Source organism: Anguilla rostrata, chromosome 5 (genome assembly GCF_018555375.3).
Source record: "Anguilla rostrata isolate EN2019 chromosome 5, ASM1855537v3, whole genome shotgun sequence".
NCBI classification, from domain to species: Eukaryota; Metazoa; Chordata; class Actinopteri; order Anguilliformes; family Anguillidae; genus Anguilla; species Anguilla rostrata.
The window spans coordinates 4,837,439-4,864,813 of NC_057937.1; the positions used below are offsets into that span (position 1 = coordinate 4,837,439).

At 43.8% G+C, this 27,375-nt stretch overlaps 1 protein-coding gene and 1 long non-coding RNA gene across 2 annotated transcripts in view; one reads left to right on the plus strand and one right to left on the minus strand.

Moving 5' to 3' along the window:
• Nucleotides 1-2,533: 2,533 nt before the first annotated feature.
• Nucleotides 2,534-27,375, minus strand: part of LOC135254501 (uncharacterized) — an 81,510-nt gene continuing 56,668 nt past the window's right edge. The window contains exons 3-5 of the long non-coding RNA XR_010329911.1: nucleotides 6,249-6,318; nucleotides 4,303-4,392; nucleotides 2,534-3,331 (exon numbers count right to left, since the gene is read on the minus strand). This is a non-coding gene — a long non-coding RNA (uncharacterized LOC135254501). The remainder of the gene's footprint in view (nucleotides 3,332-4,302; nucleotides 4,393-6,248; nucleotides 6,319-27,375) is intronic.
• On the plus strand, nucleotides 7,682-10,242 carry foxi2 (forkhead box I2). Its single transcript, XM_064334708.1, has 2 exons — nucleotides 7,682-8,481; nucleotides 9,235-10,242. The coding sequence occupies exons 1-2, from the start codon at nucleotides 7,890-7,892 to the stop codon at nucleotides 9,780-9,782; spliced, it is 1,140 nt and encodes a 379-aa protein (XP_064190778.1). The 5' UTR covers nucleotides 7,682-7,889; the 3' UTR covers nucleotides 9,783-10,242.

A 27,375-nucleotide genomic window follows, 5' to 3' on the forward strand; every position in this document is an offset into this window, starting at 1 on the left:
CATGTTACTGAAATTAGTAGAGAGGTAGGTTTAATAAATCCAAAGAAATAATTGAATACACAGTTTTTGTTTATGATGGGAAAACTTTACCAGGATTCGCAAATAACCATAGGCTTATGTCCAAAGGGAAAAAGGTGTAGGTTATAAATCAAAGAAATAATTGAATACACAGTGTTTTAGATTTATGATGGAAAACCTATTTTACCAGGAATTCAGCAAAAATAAGCCATAGGCTTATGTCCAAAGGGAAAAGGCAAATAATAGTTTATTTGAATGTAGCGAGGTAGTAATAAATCAAGAAATAACTTGAATAACAGTGTTTAGAATTTTGATGGAAAACTATTTTAACAGGAATTCAGCAAAATATAAAGCCTAAGGCTTATGTCAAAAGGGAAAAAAAGTGTTAGGTATATGGTTAAATAAATCCAAAGAAAATAACTTGAATACAAGTGTTTTTAGAATTTATGATGGGAAAACTTTTACCAGGAATTCAGCAAAATAATAAGCTATAGGCTTATGTCCAAAGGGAAAAAAGGAAATAAAATTCAAATACATGCATTTTTGATAAACTTTGAAATATAACAAAGGGAATTAATAATTAATTAAAGAAATAACTTGAATACACATTTTTAAGTTATTATGCAAAGGAAAATATACCAGAATTCTAAACATTATAAAAGGCCTATAGGCTTATGCCAAAAAGGGTTAAAATAATGGCAAAACCATTTTTACAGGAATTAGCAATTAGCTAGGTTATGCCAAAGAAAATGGAAAAGCAATATTGAAAACTTTTACTTGAAATATGTAAGGTTAATATCCAAAGAAAAATGAAAAGTTTAAATTTTGTGAAATATTACAGGGATGCTAATAAACAAGATTATCAAAAAGGTAAAAAAGGTTAGATTAAAATAAAGAATAACTATAAAGGTTAGTAATATGATGAAAACTATTTTAAGGAATTCAGCAAAATATTAAGCCATAGGCTTATGTCAAAGGGGAAAAAGGCAAAAATTCTAAATAATGTTTTATCTTGAAATAGTAGCATGAGGTAGGTTAAAACCAAAGAATAACTGATACAAGTTTTAGTAATTTTAGGGAACTATTTAAATTCAGAAATAAGCCAAGTATAAAAAAAAAAGTGTAGTATTAATATCAAGAAACTTATACCGGTTAGATTAAGAACCTATTTCAAAATAGCAAAAAGTATGTTAGTAAAGGGAAAAGGTAGGAGTTAAAAATCCAAAAAATACTATAAGGTTAGAATTAGAGGAAACTATTTCAGGAATTCCAAAATATAAAAGGTTATTAAAGGGAAAAAACAAATTAAATTTTACTTGATTATGTCAAGGGAAAACCAAAAATTATACAGTTTTGAATTTATGATGGGAACTAACAGAATTGAAAAATATAAGCTAAGGTATGTCCAAAAGGGAAAAAAAACAATTTAATCAAATTGTATCTGAAATAGTACATAGGTAGGTTTAATAAATCAAGATTAATTAATGAAGTTTTAAGTAATATGAGGTGAAAACCTTTTACCAGAATTCCAAAAATATAAGCCTATAGGCTATGTCCAAAAGGGGAAAAAAAAGGAAAAATAAAGAAGTTTATTTGAATTGATGTAAGAGTTAATAAATCCAAAGAAATAACTTACACAGTGTTTTTAGTAATTTTGATGGAAAACCTATTTTACTGGAATTCAGCAAATACAAGTATAGGCTTATGTCAAAAGGAAAAAATGGTAGGTAGTTTAATAAACCAAAGAAATAACTTGAATAAAACAGTGTTTTTATAATTTAGATGGAAAAACTATTTACCAAATTCAGCAAAATATAAAGCCTATAGGTTTTGTCAAATAAGGGAAAAAGCAAAAATCTAAACTTTATCTGAATAGAGATAGGTATTATAAATCAAAGAAAACTTGAATAACAGTTTTAGTATTATGATGGAAAACCTATTTACCAGGAATATCAGCAAAATATATAAGCCTAATAGGCTATGATGTCCAAAAGGGGAAAAAAAGGCAAAAATTCTAAATACATGTTTTTATCTTTGAAATTGATGTAGCATGAGGTAGGTTTAATAAATCCAAAGAAATAACTTGAATACACAGTGTTTTAAGTAATTTATGATGGGAAAACCTATTTTACCAGGAATTCGGCAAAATATAAAAGCCTATAGGCTTATGTCCAAAAGGGGAAAAAAAGGCAAAAATTCTAAATACATGTTTTTAGTAATTTATGATGGGAAAACCTATTTTACCAGGTATTCAGCAAAATATATAAGCCTATAGGCTTATGTCCAAAAGGGGAAAAAAAGGCAAAAATTCTAAATACATGTTTTTATTTTTGAAATTCATGTAGCACAAGGTATATTTAATAAATGTGAAGATCTAACTTGATTACAGTTTTTACAGTAATGTATGGTAGAAAACCTATTTTACCTGGAAGTCAGAAAAATACAAAGCCTTTTCCAGAGCAATGTTAAAAAATGGCAACATTTAATTAGATTTCCATTTCCATTCCATCAGATGACTAACTTGCAATTCAGTTCCACTTCAAAATGGCTCGATTTCAATTAAACTCCACCTCAATTTGTCTCGTTGCAGTTGCGGTATGTTTTTGACTGTCCTGAAGCGTTTTCATTTGAAATTAAGGATATGTTAAGAGTAAAAGGCTTTACATTGGTGGTACGAGGCATCATTTTATAAACTGCTTAGTTGATTGATTAATACACCATGTAACTCCATAGCAGTTTGTACAGTGATGGTTGCATTTTACGGCATTTATTTTTATAGAATTATTTTAAATTATCTGTCTGTCACCTCACATACACTTATTGAAATAAACAGGGGTGTCGTATCAGTGTACTTCGATCATCTTTGTATGTACCTGGTACTGATCATCACTGTATGTGTCACTTTAGTGTGGAAGAGCTGAATCTTCTCAAATCTCATGACTCTTCACTTTACAATTTGTTTGTTTGATTGATCCTGTCTGCACTACAGATCTGAGATTCCAACTGAGATTCCAAAGAAAGACTGATCTGACTTGTCCTTCTGGTTCTTAAACCTTTCAAGATGGGCGTATACTCCCACGATTAAAATCACTTGGATGACAAGGTCATTCTTGTATCTAGGATCAATTTGGCAGCACCCATCATCTGAGCCACATCATAAACCTTATTAAACTGACTGACATGTTGGTCACCAGTCGGCACCCTGAGCTGACCAGAGGAGGATGGGTTTCCCCCTTGAGCCTGGTTCCTTCCAAGGTTTCTTCCCATCTGCCACAGGGAGTTTTTCCTTGCCATTGTTGCCTTAGGTTTGCTCCTGTGGGGGTAAAATACGCTATACAATTAACATTTGATTGATTGATTCACTCTCACATTTTAACTGGCGGGTTTTACGCATACCACCATTCCCACGGCCAGTGATGCACAATGATAAGAAACAAATTCTAATTAAACAACAGCGCCCTCCGCTGGTTCGAGTAAGACCGACCACAAAGCGGTTGCGCAGATATCCACCCGGCTCTGCTCCTAAATACAGTAAAAAAAATATGTCGCGAGGCTGTACTGTGCTGGAGGAATCCCGGATCCTCTTTAAATTGCCTGTTGCCTTTTTATTTAATTAATTAATTTTTTGGAAGGTCAATTTATTAACTGTCCAGATTTAACGAAAAATTCGTCTCAACGAGTTATTTTTAGTTTGTTTGTTTAACTGTTAGATTTCAACATACAGTCACAAATTTACATAATTTATATTCTTCTTTTCGGGCATCCCAACATCAGTTATACAGGGGAACAATAACAAATATTTAATATTTGTTTTGGGTACTACGGTGATTAGCTCTAAAGGGGGAAATACAATGTAGAAGAAACAATAATTTTAAAAGGAGACTGTGATAAATATTACTCCAATAAATTATTTCATATTGGTTTTTCATGCAGAATCAAAGGCCATACTTTCAGTTTCTAGGTTTTAGTAGGCCTACAAAAACTAAACGCATAAATATGGCTGGGTGTTTAACACCGAAAATATTGGTGGAGCAGTGGAGCAGTCAGTTAGAGTTTAAAACTCGTTTATTTAATAAATTAATTCGTAGATCTCATGTGCGGCAGTGGAGAATGACTGAAAGAACATGCTCAACGTCACCAACAGTAACAAGTTCTTGAAGTTTCGAAAAACTCAACGGACAATAAACCCGCTGGTAGAACCAAATAGCCAGCTAATAAAGTATTGAACAACGTTGCGTGAAGTTGAGCTGCTCTAATTACATCACCAAAATGAAACACGATTACCTTGCGTCCGTTTTCATTTCTTTGAAGTTTGGTTTGGTACAACATGTTGTACATTTCTAGGTTTGGTCCTTGATGGGGCGCCTCTTGTCACTGGATGTTACAGTAAAGGGGGAAGGAGCAGTGGGCATCAAAATCGTTGACAGGGGCCGTCAAACATCTCATTTCAACAACCGGCAAGGAAGGGAATCTTCATCCCATCGCATTCCAGAATGCTTGTGCATAGTTGCGTTGCACTTTGTTTCTTCCACCATTCGGTAATATTGTTAAAATGTGTGCCCATACAAATAACACCATAGCCTACGTTAAGGTTTGACCGATATCATACAAAAAATAACCGAAAGCAGTAAAAACGGAGAAAATCCTGAAAATTGCAAAAGAAAATGGGGAATGTCAGGGAAGCTGAAAAATGGCAAAATGCGCCTGTGATCCCCGTGACTTCCGCGACAAACACCTGTGGGCATTACGCGTAGCCAATGCCTAATTAATAAAGTAAGGATACACCAGTTAACGGCAAAATATAGGCTACTGAAATATTTAAATGCAGGAATGGGCTACTTGGCATCTGTTAAATCATATCTGCCTGATAATATCTAGTAGCCGACCCTAAAAAAATAGAATTGAATATAAAAGATGGTACCATTTAGGGGTTTTTTTGCATAGTCTAGTTCTTACTGATTTTTCTAATTAAAATGAATAGGTAAGGATTTGTTAAAGGACACTTTAATCTACAAAATTCTAGGCCCAGCACCTGCTCGTAACTATGCTGCGTGTGAAGTATCCTGCATCTTTTAAAATACATTCAACTGTCCTGGAAAACGTTAAAACATTTATAAACGTCTAGGTCCACGTGACCTACAGATGAGAGGTAACCTTTAGCCGACTTTCCAAGTCTCTTTATTCTCTAACGGTTACATAAGAACTTTTTAAATGTAGAATACATTTTAATCGCTTGGCAAAATTAATTCTACTTCATATCTTAATAAATTTGGATCGTATAGGGCTATTTTAAAAATAAAATTCCGTTGTGCTGGGAAATAACACTTTTGTGGCGAGGTAGACAAGTCTCCCACTATCTGAAAATGTGGTTAGGCAACGGTTTAATTCATTTGTTATATATTCTAGTCTTAAAAACACACACTAGCAAGAAATTAACGACATTTTTTTTCAAATTTAAAAATGGAATATATGTCTGTATTTTTTGTTCTGTCTTGTGCTACTGTTTTGTATTCTACCAAAATGTTACGCTCGTCTCTGTCTCCAAAAGACAGTTGAGCTTAGATCCAAGCCGTTGAAATAAGCTGGAAAATACGATTGTTTCGGATTCCACCGGAAAAGATTAATGCAAACATGATACTGTTTGCAAAGATTAAGACTAACAAAGACTGACGTTTGAATATATACACCGCAATTTGAAGATAGGCCTAAACTGAACGGGATTAGCTGTAGATCTGGCAGAAAAGACCGAGACAGACTATAATAGTTTTAATGACCTTAAATAAAAACACGTTTTAACAGCAAGGTGTGATTGAACAGAAGAAGAGGTAGGGGAGAGTTACTATAAATGAAAAAGTTTTGGGATTTTTACACAGACTCATTTACACAGAAAATTTTTAACCAAGCCCTATGAAATTTTGCTTCAAACAATTGTGACTGGTCAGTAGTCATTATCCTACTGTAAATGCCTGTGGCCAGGTGGCTGGTTCCTTTCCATTAATCACCAAGTGCATCCAGAAGATGATGCTATGTCAACGCAGCAAACAAATTAGCTGAACACATCTAACATTAAACTCTCAACTAACATAAAAAAGTCAAACATGTCGAGTAGTACAATTAGTAAATAATTAGTAGTAAATAAATATTAAACACCATTTAAAATGCTTAAGGTCTCCCCAAAAGGACACTACGTGTACATGTAGACGGTTTTGAAACAGCATCGATTCATTCACCTCCAAATCTGAAGCCCTCTCCATGATCTCCCTGGGTACCAATCCTCTCGTTTTCTCTTTAGATGGCATTCTGTAAACGTACAACAGCAAAAATCACGTTGCTTGTTACAACAACTCATAGGCGGCATAATTCTCACTGCTGTTACATTTATACAGACATCATGTGTTATGGTCACCTAGCAAACAATTCCTGCTACAATTGGCTCCAAAAACCATACTAACTTTTCAAGGACAGATGACCGCTTGATTGGACATATTGTAAATAAAAAAATACCTCCTATCTCAAAAAAATATAATATCTTACTTCCGGAACCGATTCTACTTACCTCCCTGAAAAACTGTATTTTTAAAAAATATTCACAACAAAGGTTGTCGGATTGCTCGGTTCTTTTGGTACGCGGTAGAGGGCTGCGCGTGTACAAACCTGAAACGGCTACTCCAGCAGCAGTGCACAAGTTATTGACCGTGTTACACTCTCCCCTACTATAAAAATCTTTACTATTCATTTAACCATTTTTATGGCCACTTGGAATTGTGCAGCCCGTTCAAACGAGCTAAACAAACGCGTATTTCATTTTGAAAAGATGAAACTAGCATACTACATACAATTTAAAATGCAAGTTAAATTATATCAGTTGATTTTCTACAACCACTGCTAAATCTCATCGATGCAAGAACTGCTCCTTTTACATGAAATATTCCTTATTTTCACAAGCGTAGACTGTGTCCAATTTATATCATAATATATCAACGTTATTCATAATAAGAAATTAGGCTACATCATTACTGATAGTGAAAATAAGAATGGAAATATAAGACTTAAAACGATGTCTTTTCTTGCGAAATATTAATTAACCACATAGACAACCGTCATAATAAAACGTGACTTTGGATACTTCGTGGAACAGTGACTACGGCACCGTGAAGTATCCAAAGTCTCTCTCTCTCTGACGTTTCACTGTCTGTCCGTGATTTAGAAAAATTAAAATTTGTGTTTTGTCGCTGAACGGGAATTACGTTTTAGAAGCACGAAAAGGAAGCTGTGTGCATATCAATACAAATTAATTGGATGTGAGAACTCTCTTGCTCGCGACACTTAAACAAAATGACTGAGATTAATATGTTGATTAAATCGGGATTTGTGAAAGCATATGGCGTTAGTGCTGCCTATGCAATTTGTGATTTTTATTTTGTCACCACCGTGAGGGAAGGGAAATTCCCCCCCAATTCCACCCAGACTGTGTGCATGTCATTAAAAACAAAAACAAAAAACAAAAACTCCAAAATACGTGTCGCTGTTAATTGAAATGCTCTTCTGTTAAACCTCCAGTTTCCCTTTGAATCCGAAGATCAACGTGAATATCAAGGAATCGTATTTCCCTTGAGTTCGTCTGGTGCTAAAGGTAGCTCATCGCGCGCCGCATTACGCCTCAGATTACCAAAACTGTGTTTCTATTGGCCACCATTTACCCTGCGCGTTAAGCTCCAGCCAGCGATCCGAGTTCAGTCGTAGCTGTATAAAAACTAAATTCCAGCACAGTGCACTTGGCACTTGTCGCTGCAGCAGCACACGAGAAAAACAGAAAACGAGCCTCGAACCGTCCCTATTGTTCTACTCGGGTGGGTTTGCCTGTGGAGATTATGAACTCCATTGATTCGCAAGCCCATCACACCTCTCCAGCAGTTAGCCCGCATCAGCCTCAGCACAGAAGCGCACAGGAAGCACCGGAGATGGCCGTTTATTGCGACAACTTCAGCATGTATCACCAGCAGAGCCTACACGGAGCGCAAAGACCGAGCGGTTACGGGCTGGGGGACTACGCGTCCTCCTCAAACCCGTACCTGTGGCTGAACGGACCGGCTGTCAACTCCTCGACGCCCTACCTCCACGGAAACAACGCTGGCCCGTTCATACCACCGTCCTACGGCTCACAGCGGCAGTTTCTGCCCAACTCGTCGGGATTCGCGGGCGCGGACTTGGGTTGGCTGTCGGTTGCCAGTCAGGAGGAGCTGCTGAAGCTCGTGCGCCCGCCGTACTCCTACTCGGCGCTCATCGCCATGGCCATTCAGAACGCGCACGAGAAGAAGCTCACCCTGAGTCAGATCTACCAGTACGTGGCGGACAACTTTCCTTTCTATAAGAAAAGCAAAGCCGGCTGGCAGAACTCCATCCGACACAATCTATCGCTGAACGACTGCTTCAAGAAGGTGCCCCGAGACGAGGATGACCCAGGTGGGTAGACACGGTGAAAGTTTGCTTAAGGGCCTGTGTGGTCCGTTGTTTGAAAGGAGGAAACTGCAGATGTTTTGACGCAATAATAGTGAACATATTTACAAACCCTAGACTGACATTAGGCCTAGTCGAACATGCATGTGCTGTATCATGTTGCTTTAAAGATATGGGATGGGCTAGATGTGAACCCAGAATATTTTGAATTCAGAGTTTGTGTGTCTTTATTTACAGAATTAGGCAAAATATGTCGGCCTATTCGGTAGCACAACAAACAGCTTATTTTTAACAGATCAGGACTGATTATCTGTGGATTCGCAAGAGGCTCTATTGTAGAGGCTAACTCATAGTCAGTCGAGGAAGTTTTTATTTGTATACCAGTAAAAATCGAGCAATTCTATGCCCATTTAAACTGTAGAACAATTAATTCCTAATTCAGGACAGTATATTAGAGTGGTCTCTTGTATAGACTACTGACTAGACCTCCAAAGTTGTACAAGTAAGGAAAAGTTCTTGATTACATTTATTTTTCAGTAATGCACGTCTTCACAGTTTAATTTAATCTGACAGTCGTTGCTGCGGAAACTAAACTGTAATAAAATTCAATCACCCCCTTACAATATAGCACAATATACTTGCGAAATGAATAATTGCTAACATACAAGTGGGCCATCAAAAAATAGCATAATTTAGAATTACTCATAGCTTCGTGTTTGTGGTTTTTGACATGTTATATCATCTGCTCCTGCATTATAGGAAAGGGTAACTACTGGACGTTGGACCCTAACTGCGAGAAAATGTTCGACAACGGAAACTTCCGCAGAAAGAGGAAGCGCCGGTCGGACTCCAGCAACGGGGTGTCTGTCAACACTAAAGTGGAGGAAGGCCGATCTGCTCCGGTCATCAAGTCTTCCGACAGCCCGCCTCTTATGGAGCCTTCCTCTCCGGAGCTGGACTCCGGCGAAGACCAAAAAAGCGCGTCGCCACCGGGACTATCCGCTGCGCCGTGTTTTAACAATTTCTTCAGCAACATGTCCGCGCTCGGCTCTGGCCCCCCCGGCAGGCAAGCCTCCCTCGGACTGGTGAACGAGCTGTCAAGCCGTAACATCACGGCCGCCAGCCCCTACCACACAAATTCTTCTCAGGATAGCGGGGGCACCGAGATTTCGGACGGCCTGCACCTCAACCGTGGCGTCTACTACAACTCTTTCAGCAGCGGGCAGAGCGGACCGTTCAACGGACACTTCTACAACAGCTTCAGCGTGAACAGTTTGATATACCCAAGGGAGGGGACAGAGGTGTAGAAAATGCAGGCAAATGTTTTAGTTGTAGCGCGAGTGGAGACGTGACTGGGTGGCATTCCCACGCACCCGGACCACTGTTTCTCACAATCTGCAAATCGTGGACACTGTGGCGCAGTGACAGAAAAGAAAGAAAGAAAAAAAGCTCGCAATTAACTGCGCTTAACGAGATTCGCCTGGGTGGTCCCGAGCGTCAACGCAGATTACGCACCAAACCGCCGCTTTTATATTAAACAGGACACAATTGCGAGACAGGTGTCCTGTCAAGTAGTATTCCAAAACGCCCAAGACTAGCCAAGCACTTGAGCAACAACCCACTCTCGAGTCACTCCTCGCGACAGATAGATACTGTTATACTAACTTATACTCGGTGTAAGATGTGCCTTGATGTCAACACTGTTTTGTATGCGCCAGAACTGACATCTGGCGATCAAACAAACGAATAAACCAAATATCCTGTTCATTGTAGAGAAATCATTTTGTGTATTTCAAAAACTGTATTTTGTCCTTTTTACACACGTGCAGTTTTATTGGAGGAACTTGACCTAAATATATATATAAGATGCATTTAGTTTTCATGTCTTTTTTTTCGTCCTGGAAACGTTCACTCAAATGTCACCTTATTGTATTTTGCTACTTCTGTAAATAAAACTGGGACATCATGTACGTTTGTAAATTATGCATAGACATCTGCAGCCAACTATTTATATATTAAGTTATATGCTGATATTTTTGTAGATTTGTTTTGGGGGAAAACAAAAACTTTTTTATAAAGTTTGTAAAAGTTCTATTGGAAAGTAGGCCTAATCGAGGAAACAGAAAGAAAACATTTAGGTAGGCCTACTACTGCTATTACGACTTGTAATAACATTTAAGGGAGGAAAAGCGCACTGATTATATCATAAATGTACGATCTCAGAAGTAGTCATACTAAAGGAATATATGTGGTTGTTTCATTCACCATTAACGAGTAGAAACACGAATAAGAAACGAGAGATGTCTGAATCGAGGTTCATGGGATGACTACATACGATTGTTTATGTGTGTTTGACGATGGTAAATCCGTAGAAATAAACAATTCAATTGCCAATAGCTGTCTTTGTCTCGCCGGTATCAAAGTCTGCTGTTGAGGAAACAACAGTTTGTAAATGCGGTTCCAAAACGGTTATGCTTGTCCTGTTGTACACGTTTTCATCTAACTTGCAATAGTTTTGTTTTATCTAGGCTCCATATTACAGCAAAAATACATTTTAATCAAATGGCCTGCAACGAATGTGGCCCAAATTAACATTTTGTTCTAAGATTACTGGAGCTGTCAGTCAGTGCAGTCGAATGATTAATTATGAACTGCTTTATGCGGTCCATCCACAATTTAAAAACATGTCGATTGGAAGCACACACTGCGTGAATAATAAACACAAAAATTTAGGTTAACATTTGCTGCTTCTTCCTTGTATTCTTTATAGCAGCCAATGAACATATCCTGTTGGTTAGACGGGATAAATAGCCGGTATATTATTAAGTATTACGTTATTTAAAGTATTACAATTTGTGGCATCAATATAAAAGTATTAAAATCCAGAACATCCATTCATATTTTATTTTCACTAAGGTCAGGAATGGGTTTAAATTTTTGCTTTTGCGTTATATCTGCGTAATTACAGGCGGTCATAGTGCCAAGTCTTATGGGGAAAAGCTTTATGTTTTTAGATTTTAAACCATTTGCTTTGTTTTGTTTGTTCCCTCTTTTGTTTATTTAATACGTCTTTGATTGATTCGACTGTTTACTGTTTTAAAAAAAAAATTACTGTTGTTTTATTCAGTGGCATCAACATTGCGTTCGGCTTTAGGCCTCCATTAATCGCCACCTGTGCCATTACAAAATTACATCCAAGAAAGAATAATTCACGTCCTGTGCGCAGTAGAACGTAAACTTGGGCACTGTACACACACGCTCGACGTTGGCATTCTGGGGGCTAATCTTGTATAATCTTTCATTGCATGATATATGTAAGACATTTAGCTGCTTGTAGGTCCAGGTCGGCCTAGCAATTTGGCAGTAAGACAGGAAAAACAATATTCATGTGAAGGATATCACACATCCAGCCATTTTCATTGTAACACTATATTTAAAACAGTGATACTGTGAAACCCGCCGAATAAATAGAAGGTCTGTACAAAATTCATGTAAGCCTATGCCAAGTAGGCCTTCGTTACTTGATGAATGAAAACATTTTTCCCAGTTGAACGACCTTAACCTGATAATACATATTTCTTCAATAGTCTCATAATCTGACAAGCACTTAAAATAATAATAATAATAATAACATAACGACGAAAACAGGCCATTCAGCCCAACGATGCTCGACAATGAATATGCGGTCTTCTTTTCGTCTAGGTTGACACGCGCCCACGCGCTTGTTTTGTTCGTGGTATCATGGAACTGTGCATTGCACCTTGGTGTCACGCGGCCGAGAAGAACCGGGGACAGGGGAGGTCATCATTGATCGGAAAATGAGCATATTTGTACATTTGTTCAAATCCAAGATTGTTTCTAGGAAAAATAAGGCATATATGAACAGGACACTGTGACCAAGACGCTAGACTGTTTCGTTCAAAAACAAATCCTTAAAACAATTTTGACGCACTGTTAAACAAATTTCGATATACTTGACCATTTCTGTTTGATAAATGTTAATTATAATCAGGAATAACTTTTTGTTATAAAAGTATACATGTAAACGCATTATCAATCAGAAGTGTTAGCATTTATGCGTTTAAATACAACATCATAAATGATAACACTAATATAAAAGCCATTTAATTGAATATAAAATATGAAAATATGAGTTAAGGCGTGACACTAATCAAGAATAATAGTTGGAAACAACAACGTGTTCAGAATAGTCTAATTTGCGGACAGGGGGATGTCTCAAAATAATCATCTTTACCTAGCAAGACACACGGATATCAGACTGGAAGGGAGTTTAATGTAAGAAATCATGGCGAACTTTTCGATCAGGGTGGATATTCAATATGCCAGTGTGCACTGATTGTGCACTGATTGGGAGTGCAACTGTATATGTACGCGTAAAAACGTTCACCACTTCTGTCCCAATTAAACCCCACCGTTTTAAAGGGAACTGTGACGTATATTAAAGTTGCACGTGGCAAATAATAATGGGATAACAAACTTCGGTTTGTGGACTGGGAGTAGGCCTGGCTTTCGGTTCTGCTGAGCGACTGGGCTGCCAAAATGCAGCCCGTTTCTCAGCAAATACGCGGTACCAGTCAGTGGATCAGCCAGTTGTACCTGGCAAATAGCAAGGGTGTGATAGCTTCATACACACTCACATGTACTACAGCAAGGGCTGGTAGTAATATAGCGATAGCTTCACGCAGTATCTTATTTCGGTGTTCTCCAGGGTGGCATGCCAGAATATGAAACGCCAGCCAAATCACAGCCCTGAAAACCACATCACTCGTGATGGGAGAGAGCGATTTCAAGACTAACAAAGGCCGAAGAGGTGGGCTTTCAACTGAAAGGAGATGGGCTTTTTAATCCCGATTTAAATATCGGGGCAGTCCCTTGATGCTCGCGCACGACGAGACACGTCATTCCCTAATTTCAGGAGCTCAGTAGTCAAGATCGGCCACCTGCCGATCGGACACCGGCCTCCTTCGGAGATTTAAAGGAGACGAGCAGGTAGCCAGGTGTGAGCATTTGACAAGACTCCGCTTAATAAAAAGACTGTTCAGGAATCAGACATCGAGCCCGCGCAGTCCATCCATCCATTATCTATACCCGCCAAACCTGATCAGGGTCACGGGGGTGCTGCAGTTCATACCGTTTATGTAAATAAGTCGATCGGTAATTTAATTAAATTATTTTAACAGCTAACCACCGAGGAGAGGCGAAAACAGCCGACAATCAAATATTTTGCTTTGGGAAATATATTTGGATTGGACAGTAAACATAAGCAGTCATTCGAAATGCCAGACCAGGAACTGGCGACATTTATAGCAATTAAGCCTAGACGAGACAAAGGGAGTACATTTTTTTCTCCAGATAATATAAAAAATAAATATAATCTTTTCTCAGGGGCACTCTTGATATAGCTTTATACGAGAACATCTATTCTAATCTAACCAACATCTCATTAAATCATGTCCTTAAACTGCATCCTTCCACGATGAATATGTGGTTAAACATGGTTAACTTCAGAAATAATGAATGAACTGAAGGCCTCTTTGTTGAAATAATGCAGAGAGGTATTAGCCATTAAAGTGTGTGTACACACAATATGACAAGTCCTGTTTGTTTGTTTTGCTACAGAGTTTGTTTATTTAGTGTGGTAGTATTTAGTCTTTCTTGGCCTCCCCGTTAATTAATATCAATGCTGTTTTTTAAAAAATGTGCAGGCCACCACTGATTTTCTTTCCTCTCACTCTGCAGTCCACCGGCTCAGCTGCGCAGTCTGTGGAGGATGTTTCCTGCGCAGCCGAAGCAGACAGACTGTGCGGCCCTCTGGTGTACACTGAGTCGGGGGGGGGTAAAATGTGGACTACCCCCCCCCCCCTCCCCGGGGCACAGCGTGGCCCTTCAGGGCAGCCAGATCGCGGCCAGGATTCGACACGGGAACACGCGCCGAGAAATAGCGGTTTAGACCCGCCTCCCCAGGAGACCCGGGCTTAAACGGTTTGCGTTGGCGGGGGGGCGGGGGGGGCTGGGGGGGGGCTGGGGGGGGGGGGGCAAATCTGAAAGCCGTTTTAAAAGAACGATTCCGGACCGGCAAAAACATTTGCGGCGCCGTTTGCCAGAATTTTCCACAAGAGCAGCCGGTCCACCGGCGGTGAGTAACGGCTCCAGACACGGTGTGCTGGAGACCCCGCGACGCGCCGATGCAACGGGCACAGAGCGTGCCATCCTACCAACCCAAAGGTCACGCACGCCACATTTTGATTCTGCGTATCCTACAACCCCCCCCCACCCCCACCCCCCCAACACCTCACGTTACAAAACGACGAAACGCGACGCAGCGGAAGTGCGTCCTGGACGCGGAGCGCGGCTAAAACAAAGGCCCCGCTGTGTTCGGTGCGCCGGGCTGTCCCTCTCCTTCGCCCCGACGACACCCCGCAATTTAGGAAGGCTTAGCCCTTTCCTCTCCTCCTTCCCCCTCTGATTGTCTGGCCCAAATCTCGGGGGTACCGCCAGCTGTCCTGGAGACAGCTTCATTTTGAAGAACTAGTTTGTGTAGGATAATCAAAAAAAAAAAAAGAAAGAAAGAAAAATAAACAGAAGAAATCCCTGTGCCACCCACGTGGTAGATTAGCAGGAGTCAGGTGTGCTGTGTCATTGCAGGTAATCAGGGCAAGTATCACCGGCACATCACACCGGAGAGCCAGAAACACGTCCCTCCCCCCAGTCCCCCCACCCCACCCCACCCCCTCGTTTCTTCTACCTCTCCATTGTTTTACCGTTTTAAAAAAAGGCAGAGTACAGTGGAAATTTCCGTCAGACAAATTCAAGTCTGGGCAACCACCATCTCTATCTCTCTCTCTCTCTCTCTCTCTCTTTCCCCCTCCTGTCTCTTGCTGGTTCTCTCTCTCTCTCTCTCTTTTCTGCCCAAACTATCTCATTCCTTCTCTCTCCTTTCGCCCTGTTCAGAGAAGCTGTATACAGGGAATAAATGGAGACCCCTGGCAATGCTAAATATCAGTATGTGACACACTGCCTGCTATTATTATTATTACTATTCTTCTTCTTTTTCTTCTTCTTCTTCTTCTTATTCTCTTATAAACAAATAAAAATCTGGTCATTAAGAAACGATTATAGCTGTACTTGGTTTTGTAAATGTGTGCATAGGAAAGTTATTATTACTCATCATTATGACCAAACTTCATTTCTGTATTTCATTCAGTCCGGAACCGTAATAAGACAAACGGGGCAGGGATTATCATCAGCAGTGTTTTGGGGCATCCAGTGCCCCTGCTCTGCCAGGGACGGTCACTGTTACTCAATCCCCCCCGCCCCCCCACCCCTTTTCGTGAGGGAACAGGCAGGGTACAGGGTGTCTGCCGGGCAATGTGGCCGTGAGCAGCATATCGTGCGGGCCAGAGAGCCCCATGTATGGGTCACACGTTGTCTTTTCGGGTCTAGGCCAAGGATGAGCTTTTGTGCTGTCCCGTGGGCCCCAGTCACCCGTCAGCTGAGTTCCTAAATTATGGGGCACTGACGGGGCAACGGGCCCCCCCCCCCCACCGTTGTACCATTTCTGGCAGCCTCCTGTTTGCACCACGGAGAACACAGGGCACAACTACCCCCCCACCCACCCCCCTCCCCCCCATTCTAATTTTGCCCCGTCGGCAGAAATCGGACAGTCTGAAGAGCCCTTTTGTTGGGCTTGGCTGGGGCACCGAGGGTGAAGAGACGTGAGGGTCAGGGGACCCAGTGGGCTACTTAGGGGAACACAGCTGTGGATGATGTCCTGGTCTGACCCCCCCCCCCCCCCCACCCCATCCTTCTCCTCTCGTCCCCCTGTTCCTGCTTTGAGGGCGTCTAAACTCCTCCCCCTCCCTGAATCCTGGGCCAGAGGACCCCCTTTACCAAGCAAGGAACACCCCCCCCCTCAAAAAAATAAAAAATAAAAATCAATCAATGAACAATCAATATTATTTCTGATTTGTGGCACAGCATTGTTGTGGCTGCTGCTGTGCTGGTTTTTGTCGTATATGTCCTATATTCCTATATATTCTCGTACCGTATCTATATTTAGCCCGGGCCAGCACGTTACCCTGAGCACTCTCATATGGAGGAGAGGTGGGCCTCTCAGCCCACGGGTCACCGACCAGGCCTCATCAGAGCCCGGCTCGGGGTGTCGGATTTTCCCTTTCATGAAGAGATAAGTAGCGCACTCTTCCTGGGATCAACTACGAACCCCCCCCACCCCCACCCCACCCCAAAAGACAGCAGCATAAGTCCAAGACTTCCTCTTAAACCAGACGTTCCCACATTCAAGCTTAAGGAGGAAGTAATCTCAGTTTCTCTCACATCCATCCTCCTTGTTATTCATACACATTATTATTCATATTTATTAATATGAATTGAAAAGCACCAAAGGTGCGGAAACGCTGTTTTGTTTTTGCGGATTCGCCCTCTTCCCACAGCGCTCCTCCGGGGCCGGTACATTGCGTGTGCTTCTTATTTTCCACCATTTTGAATTTGCCGAACGATGACTCAATCAATTTGACCCACATGGATGCGTCCATTCAGATCACGATAATTAATTCCAGACGTAGCCAATTAGCTTGAATATTCTGTTCTGAACAGTCGGCCACGTCTTTCTAAACAAGACAACAACAAAAAAAACGTCAATGGTGTCGGCAATGTAGAAACTAAAGCTAATTGAACCCTGAACCTTTCAGCTGAGGACATGCAACACTCAAATCTTCTTCTCATTTGCCATTCGTATGATAAAAACAACAGTTCATCTCTCGTACACCTGTGTGCTGCTTCAACGAACCTTGCCCACTCAGGACCAATAAGCATTGACCTTGTGCTTCTTCATTCATCTACATTCATGCAGCCCTTATTACAAAATGGCACCAATGCTTTGCACCAATGTTGGACTCATTTGCATTTTGCCACTGGCGAGGCTAAGCTAACCAGCTGAAAATCTATGGAAAATGCTAAAACCACTGAGCAAACATACTGTAGCGTCATATAATATGGTACACAGGTTCCTGTCCACACAGAACAGCCACTGTTGGGTTCATTAAGGCAACCACCTCATTAGTGCACTAGACAGCTGGTTGCTCTGCTCTACTGCCACTAGACTGGCCTACAAGGCAACCAGACAAATAGCATAACATGCTATCGCATGTATGATCACAGAGAATGGGGGGGGGTGATGGACATTAGTGGGGATGTTCTTGTATCAGCGTACAGCTTGGAGGAGCCAATTAGGTGATTAATTAAGCAATGCGGCATGAGAGGCCGCGCCGTATGGTGAACACAGAGAGGCCGTCAGATTTCTTTCCGTCTGAAAAGTTCTTCTTCAGCCAGAACTGCCTTAACGCCATATATTAAAGAACGCAGTTAATGCACTTAATTAAACAAAACTTTACAGTACACAGCACACGTCGTTTCTCGCCCAATCCTGTGTCATCACATGACTTGAATGTAATTTCTTTTTTATTATCTTTTTGTAATTCTTTTTTTTTTATTTCATTGGAGCTTTAACGTTTTCATTTCAGCACTATTTAGCTTTACATGAGTACAGTTGTTGGATTTTTTTTTTGTTTCTCTACTGGTAAGCCACGTGAGTGTATTGTAGGGAAGTTTCTTTACTGGTAAACCACATGTATAGGTTACACCACATTAGTGTATTTTCAGGAAGTTGCTCTGCTGGTAAGCCACAACGGTATATTTCCTGAAAGTTCCTGTCCTGGAAAACCACAGTAGTGTATTTTCTGGAAGTTGCTCCACTGGTAAGCCACGACAGTACATTTTCTGAAAGCTCCTGTACTTTTCGAAATTATAAGAGGATGTTCTAGAACTCCGTTGCCACTAGTCATTGTTACGTCACCATTACAGCGTTCAGTTAAGAACATTTTAATCACATATTTGTGATGTCACACCCGAAAGGGTTAATATGGATGAATTATAATGAAGGGGAAAGTCTTGCAGGGCTCAGTAGGTTTTGTCCACCCTCTATGACAAGACTGTGTCAGTGCAAAAGCTGTGTAATGTCTGATGAGCTGTTATTGTACAGACACACGGTTTCCGGATTTTGCCCCCGGGTTCAGAACAATGTCATTCTTTCCTACTTTAGTACTGTCTGTCAAAATAATGATTTTAAAAAACTGCATTTACCCACAACCCCATATTCTTTACCATTATTTGCCAGTATTCATAGATTATACAGATTATCCATATACAGTATATGTATATATGTATATACGTGTATAAATATAATGTACATGTACATACATGCACATATAAAGATGCATATTCATATTAATACAGAAGCCAGTAAACTTCAGAAGGGAAAGACAAAAACAACTCGGCGAGGATTTGCTTCACTGAGGAGGTGGGACGGACAGGGGGGGGGGGGGTGGGGAGCGGGTGGTGGTGTGATGAATTATTTTATCCTGTGAAGCTCAATTAAGTGGTTGGTTTACCCTCCACGCGGGCCTGGAGAATAGCGGGCCAGGTCAGCGCTGGGTTGAGGTATTCTTCATTATTTTTCCGCCTGTCGGATCCCATGAAAGGCGACGTGGAAATGGCCGCCGGCCGCTCAGAGAGGAGCCCGGGGGCTGCCGGCGGGGTACGTCAAACATGTTCAGAGCTTCCCCCCTCCGAGGGGATTATGATCAGCAAAGCATAACCCACACCTGCAAAGCCCAGCGTCACAATGGAAACTGCGCGCGCGGGCGGAGCCAGCCGGCTCGGAGAAGGTGCTGTTGTTAAGACCCCCGTCCAATGAAATTAACTCCGTTAACCCATTATTCTACCGCGACTGCTGGGCTACGGAGACGAAAAAGCGAACGAGAGACAAGCTGGCTCTGATCTGCCGCGGTTATTATCCGTTTACGCGCCGGTGCTAAATTCTGGGTGAAATATCACGTAGTTCCGAAAACTCTTTTTTTTTTGCCGAAATTGTACATTCCAGGCAAGACGCCGAGCGTGCGCTAAAACGGACTATTTAACATCTAGATTGCTTTACATGTATGAGTGTAATTACATGCGTGTTCTCTAACGCGTGGGTGTGCTTTTTTTGGCACTACGGCTCTGTTTGGTTGTTTTGGTGTTATCATTTATAACTAGGAAGCCTAATGAATTAGCCAGACGCTTCAGAATTATTTAATTAAACTGAGTTTGACAACACAGTGGTAAATCCTTGCATGACTTAGTTTCAGCTCATTTTCCATTTCTGGCAAGAACAAGAAAGCTTATTTTTGCAGGGGAAAAGTTGTAATTGCAAGCACTCCATTTCCGCAGTGATACACAAAGTCAGCAGTAGTAAATATTTCATCCCGGGGTGGAACACTAGAATTACATCAGAATAAATAATGACAAGAACAGTTTGTGTTCTAGGTTGCCTGTACACCAGGTAGTCTGACCCAGAACTCGTTTCTCATTTGCAGTGATGACCTGAGGAATCTTAAGCCACTCAGCTTTGAAGCGAAGGGGAATATAAGGGACTGTGCAGCCAATCAGATGTGGAGCGGGGGGACAGACTTGCTTGGCTTGGCTTGGCTACCAGGGGTCTACTTTATACCCCCTGACTGTTTCTAAAAGCAGCCTGGGATTGTGATCGTGGAACAGGGACCACGGATGTTCTGGAATGTGCCACGCTGAACGGCCATTTTAATTGGGCCCACAGCACCCATAGGGGTGAGGCTGGCCCCGGTCCAGATCTGGCTGTCACTCAGGCTTGATAATAAGCTATTACCCCCCCCCCACCACCCGGGACAGGCCCGCTGCTGCTCACCCCTAATCTGTACGGACAGGTCATTGTGGCTGACTCGGACAGGGGGTGGCACACAGTCACACCATTGTGCAGCCCCACTGTCCCGAGGTAGCCCGAATTGGGAGGGGGGGGCGGGGAGTGAGGCAATGGGAGATTGCCCAAAAAACATCAGTTATGGTTGTTATGACTCCTGAAACCCAACAAAAAATAAATAAATACCCTTCTTAACCATTTGAAGGGCAGGTCCTTTTAAGGAATGCTTTTTACAAAATTCCAAGTCAGTGTTCTAGAACTCCACTGCTTTCAGTCACCAGTAGTGATTGTGACATCAGCATTAGAATGTTCCGTTACGAACATTCTAATCGCATAACAAGTAGCACCAGTAGCACAGAACTTTTTTTTTTCCTCATCCTTCATAGCAGCACGGGCGACATGTGAGGCCTATGCTTCACTCAGATGGCATTCTGGGACTGTGGAGGAATCCTAGCCGTAGCTCAGCAGGTTAGAACAGAGCTCTCCTAGGAGAAAGGCGGAGGGGGCGGTGAGGGGGTTGGTGGGGGGTTGGTTAATTCTGGCTTGCAGCTCCGCAGCCTGTCTGAGGGTTTGATATCTGCGCAGGGCTTTGGCAGGCAGAGAGACAGCTCCATATTTCATGACAGGAATATTACAGGGCGCTGGATTCAGCTGCTCGGCGACAGACCCTCTCTGCCGCGTAACCAGAGTCCTCGTTTCGGTGAGAGTATCGGACAGGGGTGGAGCAGCCGCGGTGGGTGGGTGGAGCAGCGGCGGTGGGTGGGTGGAGCAGCAGCGGTGGGTGGTGGGTGGTGTGTGGGGGGGGGGGCAGGGGGCGCACACACAGATGACAGAGTGCTGGAGGGGAGAGTGTTTTGAACGCCGCTGTGCAACCTGTTAGTGAAAAAGACTGAGATGTTCGGGCTGCGTTGGGCGAAGAGCTGGTGGAATCAGGCCGCAGCCCAACTCACGTAACATACCTGCAGTCAAGAACATAATGCACCAGCACAGGCTACTGTTTAGGCACAGTACTCAGCACGCTGTCGGGTTCAAAGGAGCACAGTCGCCAGCACAGGCTGTCTGGTTTCAGGAGCACGTGCAGCACAGTCTCAGGTTTAGAGGGAGCACAGTGAACAGCACAGGCTGTCACGTTTACAGGGAGCACAATGCTCAGCACAGGCTGTCGGGTTCAGAGGGAGCACAGTGCTCAGCACAGGCTGTCAGGGTTAGAGGGAGCACAGTGCTCAGCACAGGCTGTCGGGTTCAGAGGGAGCACAGTGCTCAGCACAGGCTGTCAGGGTTAGAGGGAGCACAGTGCTCAGCACAGGCTGTCACGTTTACAGGGAGCACAGGCTGTCAGGTTTAGAGGGAGCACAGTGCTCAGCACAGGCTGTCAGGGTTAGAGGGAGCACAGTGCTCAGCACAGTCTGTCAGGTTCAGAGGGAGCACAGTGCTCAGCACAGGCTGTCAGGGTTAGAGGGAGCACAGTGCTCAGCACAGGCTGTCGGGTTCAGAGGGAGCACAGTGCTCAGCACAGGCTGTCAGGGTTAGAGGGAGCTGTCGGTCTCCTCCAAAGCCAGAGTGACAGGAATGCTGGGTGGGAGGGGGAGGGCGAGTTCGGACAGAGCGCAGGAACAGGTGCATTTACTGGGGGGTCCGGGGTGGAGCCGTCTGCGGTTGGGGTTTGGGAGTGGAGCCAACGGGGGGGTGGGCTGGGGGGTGGGTTTGGGGGGGGGGGTGTATGTCTGCCCTGTCTCTTCTTTCCTCTGCCAACACCAACAGCTTTATTAAGTAACACAGACTGCCCATCTCTGAGTCTCTCTCTCTTTCCCTCTCTCACTACCTTTTCTTTTTCGCTTACATGTAATCCCTCTTTCCTCTCCTCTCCACTTCCAGTATAAAGATCATAATGCAAATTTTCTGGAAATTCAACTGTGACAGTTGGCCTCCATAATAACCTGAGCCTATGTTAAATGTAAAAATGGTGTGACAGAATCTAGAGATGCGATTTTTATTTTTATATGGTTCATCTTAGGGGTAGTTAAGAGTCAGGTCCAAAATCAGTAATTGAACGCTACATTATTTGTTGTTGGGTTCTGAAGCTCTGACAGTACATAGAGCTGGATAAGAACTTTAAATATGTGGCAATAATTTATAAAAAATAAATCAAAAGCTCAAGACGACAAATATGGAGACATGGTTTTTTGCATTGACAAAGACAATAGGCACTGTAGGTGCAGCAAGGTCCTGCTGAGGGGGTCACAAGCTCCATCGACCCCGCCCCCCCGCAGGGAGCTGCAACACCAACCCCTACCCACCCCCATCCACCCCCCCCCCACTCCACCCCCCCCGGTCCAGCCAAGCTCTCTCAGCCATAGGAAGACACTCATTAAAAAACACCGTGAGCACACTTCCAGAACCTTCCATTAATCCTGCTGCTGGTCCCCCTCTCCACAGCAGGTTCAAGCAGAGGGCGAAATCACTCTCCATGGTGGGGTGGGGGGGGGGGCGGCATGTGGAGGGGGCTTGGTGGGGTCCAGAGGAACATGTGTGACAACCTCCTCCCTTACATTCTATGAGCTTAAGCAAAATCGTGTTCCAGGCCCTGTGTCCCCCACCCCCTCCCCCCTCCCCGACACTGTACAGTTCCCACAATAACTCCAGTCAGGTGATGAGAATGTTTGGGCTAATTGGTCCAAGAGCCCGAGGGATGTGAAAAAACTGGTAGATTAAATCTACCACTCTATTAACTGCTGGAGGGTTTAAACTGGTACGGATATTTCAGAAAAAACGAGATGGGGCATTTGTGGTTTTATGGTTTAAAGCAAGTAAACACACTTCAAATACGCTGCTGTTTTAGGAAAACAGAGTGTGTGGAAAATGTGTTATGAAATACCACAGATACTGTCCTTCAATTTAAGGGCATCTGTCAACTTCGGAAATGAATAAATTCTGCAGCAGACGTGGTTTCAATGAAAGGGCCTACAGGTCAAACAAACGCTGTTACGCTGTTTCCTGAGTTCGTGTCTGGAGTCGGTCCGAGCCCTCGAACCCGGGGCCAAAAAGAGGGCTATGATCAGCGCTCAGCGGTCTTACGGGGCTGCACGGAACATTCCGGCACTGGGAGGGGGCTCCGAGCCGGTCCGATCGGCCGGCCCGGACCGCCAGCTCCGCATCGGACCGGTGACGAAGGCCCAGTCCCCCCCCCGGCCATGTCACCCGCCATGCTGGTAATCCTGATAGAGGTTTGGCGGGACGCCCGCGACCCACGCCGGCCCGCGGACGATGAGGCAATCCCTGGCCGGGTCTCAGCGGGGCGGGAGGGGGGGGTGAACTTGGGATGACCAAAATTACCCCTCGCTTCATTTCAGCTTTAATGCCTGTACCCTTCTTATCCATCTTCATTCCCCCCCTCTCTTTCACTGTCTCACTCTCCCTCTCTTCCCTCCTCTTTCCCTCTCTCTGACAGCCTCACTGTCTTTCTCCCTCCTTCATGAGCCCCTCTTTCACTTTCTCACTCCCCCTCTCTTTCTCGCTGGAATAAAACTCCTCCATCTCACGTCAAAGTCAATCAGCATCGGCTTATTACCCATAATGCAGTCTGATCCCTACAGCCCCCCATAAAAGCCCACAAAGCTAGGTCATTACAGAACAAGTGTGCACACACACACACACACACAGGCACGCAGACACACGCACGCACATGCATGCACGCCCGCACGCATGCACACACACACACAGGCACGCAGACACAGGCACGCAGACACACGCACACACACGCACACACCCACACACACACATAGACACACGCAGCACACATCACTGGAAAGAAATGTAATTCATTTTAAATGCACTGCTTGCACACCTCACAGGGTGTTCTACTGTTTGTTGCAACTGACTCAAGAGAACAGGCAGGAAAAACACCTGAACCTCCACAGAAACCCTCAGTAGTTTGAGCTCCCTCCCTCTCTCCCTCTCTCCTTCCCTCCCTCTATCCCTTATTCTCATTTACACACTGAGCCTAAGCTCTCTCTCTCTCTCCCTTACTCTCATTTACTTGCTGAGCCTAAGCAAAAAAAAGTATATATATATATATACACTAAAAGTACAAGAAAAAGTTTTTCTTTCTTTCCTCAGTTCTCCAGAGCGGGCCATGAGCGCAGGCAGAGTCACTGAGGATGAAACTCAGGACCGGAGAACAACAGACTGCATTATCCTGTCAAAAGGCTCGGAGTTTAGGCACACCTTGGCTCTGTCAGGGCGGCTGATATACAATATGGTAATGGAGCGTCAGGGTGCAGGTAATTACCATGAATTATGTTTTAAAAGCGTGTACATGATGATGATGATGATGATGATGATGATGATGGTGATTCATGGGCTCGCACGCATGGTGTCCCTGCCTATCTTCCACCGAACCCCGAGTTACAAAACGGGGGGGAGTAGCCAATGACGGGCTGTGGTAGGGCCTTCCCACAATGCACTGCGGTTCTGTAAAGGGGGAGGTCGTGGGAGGTCTAACGGCGTAAGCGGGAAACTTCCTCTCCGTTACGTCTTAACAGCAAAGTCGTCAACACACCGTCACCAAAACACTCACTATAGAAGTATTTATTTGTATGCGTGTTATCGGTGTGTATGTTCTTGTACTTTCTTTTAATACTCATCAAACTCCAGTAACTGCAGTAATTGTCTCAGGAAAGTTACACAGCAATTAAACTTGACAGAAAGCCACCATGTCAGTTAACCACAATTTTGTGTTCAAAAATGAGAAAGAGAGACCTGTTTTTGGTGTTAATTATGAGAAATGCATGTTTTTGACTCTACACTCAGCATGTTAAAAAACACTACTGTGAATGTTCTTCAAAATATTTATTCAGCGCAAACTAAGGACTTCAGAATGCTTCACTTACAAAATAGAAATTTTGAAACTCCTGCTACTTGTGCCTCAGGTGAGAGACGGGGGGGGGGGGTAGAGATTTCTGGACTGGGCCATACCTGTGTAAAAGAGGCAGATATTTATTTCTAACGCAGATTTAGGACTTTGATCAGTTCCAAACCACGGGAGTGCTCTGAAGATCACGTGTAGGCAGGAAGGTGCAAGCAGGAACAGGCTGGTGCTTCGACACGCGCTCGCGCCCACGCCGCGGAGGGGCGACCGACAGACGATACGTTCGCTGATGAAAGTTCTGCATGCAAGAGGAACGCACAGACGAACGGCAGCTTCTATACTCTCAGATCACAGGGGCTGCCTTCACTGCAGTGTGGCCCATTTGCAGCCAAACCACCCCCCTTGGTTTGAAAAAAGCCAAACTTGGCCCTGGTGTTCAATTAGTTTGACCTTGCTTTCACTGAGGGTGTGAAAAAACAAGAACAAAACAACAAGAGAATGATTCTGTTGAAAGATAACACAAAAGAAATGTTTATCACAGACAAACCCCTCAACCCCCAAAATCCAGACCAACCCCTTGCACATCCATAATTAACCATGCGCACAACATACACGAATACACACACACGAGCACACACACCACACCCACACACACACACACACACACGCACACGCAGGTACAGCCCCTCGCTATCGCATCCAAACCCTAACCTTCAGACATCAAAGGCAGACTGAATGAAACCATGAAATTACAGGTAAGGTGTCAATTACCCTTTGAAACCAAGTCCTCTCCAAATGCAGGCAAGACCCAGCCAGCCCTGGAATTAGAGCTAATAAAGAAAGGAGCGAGAGAAGAGTGCAGCGGAGTGACGGAGGAGAGAAAGAGGGGGCAGAGGAAGAGGGGCTTTTACAGTCCATGTTGACAGTATGATTGGGCGAAACGCAGGAGCACAAAAGCCCCAAACGCAGCTGTATATTATCCAGAGGGAGCGGTCAAGAGCCACCCCACCCCCACACAAACATACACACACACATACACATATGCACACACACACACACACACACACGCATACCCCCACCCCACACACACCACTGACACACACACACATCACTCACACACACACACGCACGCACGCACACACCACACACACGCACGCACATGCATACAAACACACACACTCGCATGCATACATTCACACACAAGTACATGTGTGAATGTTTGTGTGTGCATGCGTGAGAAGTCTGTGTGTGAATGAGTGCATCAGTGTGTGTGTGAGCGTGTGTGTGTGTGTGTGTGTGTGTGTGTGTGTGTATTGCGGGTGGGCTCATAGCCTTTAAACCCCTTTAGAAGTCTACGCACATGCTACTACCCAGGAAGAAAAATTTACAACTAACAATATAAACAAACGGTTCGTCTGCGAGGAATGTTTCATTTATTGGTCAGGCACATGGCACACCTCAGAGGTATCCCAAAGACAAACGATGAGACTTTTTCACGATGAGACTCATTGATTAGTCAACATTGTGCTATTTGGACACAGAGGCACTATTACAAACCTAAATGTCCACCACGGTGCATCATGGGTAGACTCGTTTGTTGGCCGGTCGATGGCCAATCATGGACATGACGTCACTTTCTCCAAGCCAAAGGTTCATCATGGCCTCAACATCACATCTCCTCCCTCCAGGCTCAGATGTGAGCTAGCAGGCAAAAGGATGTTTTCCTCCTTTATTGCACAATTATAAACGGTGAACCTGTCACCTTAACAAAAGCGAGCGAGTTAATTATCCGCCCCCAAACTCCCCCCCACCCCGCACCCCGCACCCCCACCCCGCCCGATGTCATAAACCAGCCTTGACAGCTCGCCCGAAACTCGCACAAACCACAGTTTGGGTTTCACAACACAGCACCCACCCCTCACCACCCCCCCACCCCCAGCCAGCCCGAGCCACTCCAGACGGGACGCTCCCACACGGCCCCCCCGTCCCGTCCCGTCCCGTCCCGTCCCGTCCCCGTGCCAGGTGGCACCCCTCCAGCGCCTCTCTGGAGGAGATTAGAGTTCGGGCCTGGCAGCCCCGCCGGGCGGATCAGCCGGAGGAGAGAGCGTCTGAGCGCGTGCGAGACTGCAGACGTCTCCGCCGCCGACGTCCAATCGCCCGCGGGGAAGCGGCTGTTTTTACTCCGCCTGTGCAGAGAAGTGTTCAACGTGAAATCAACACT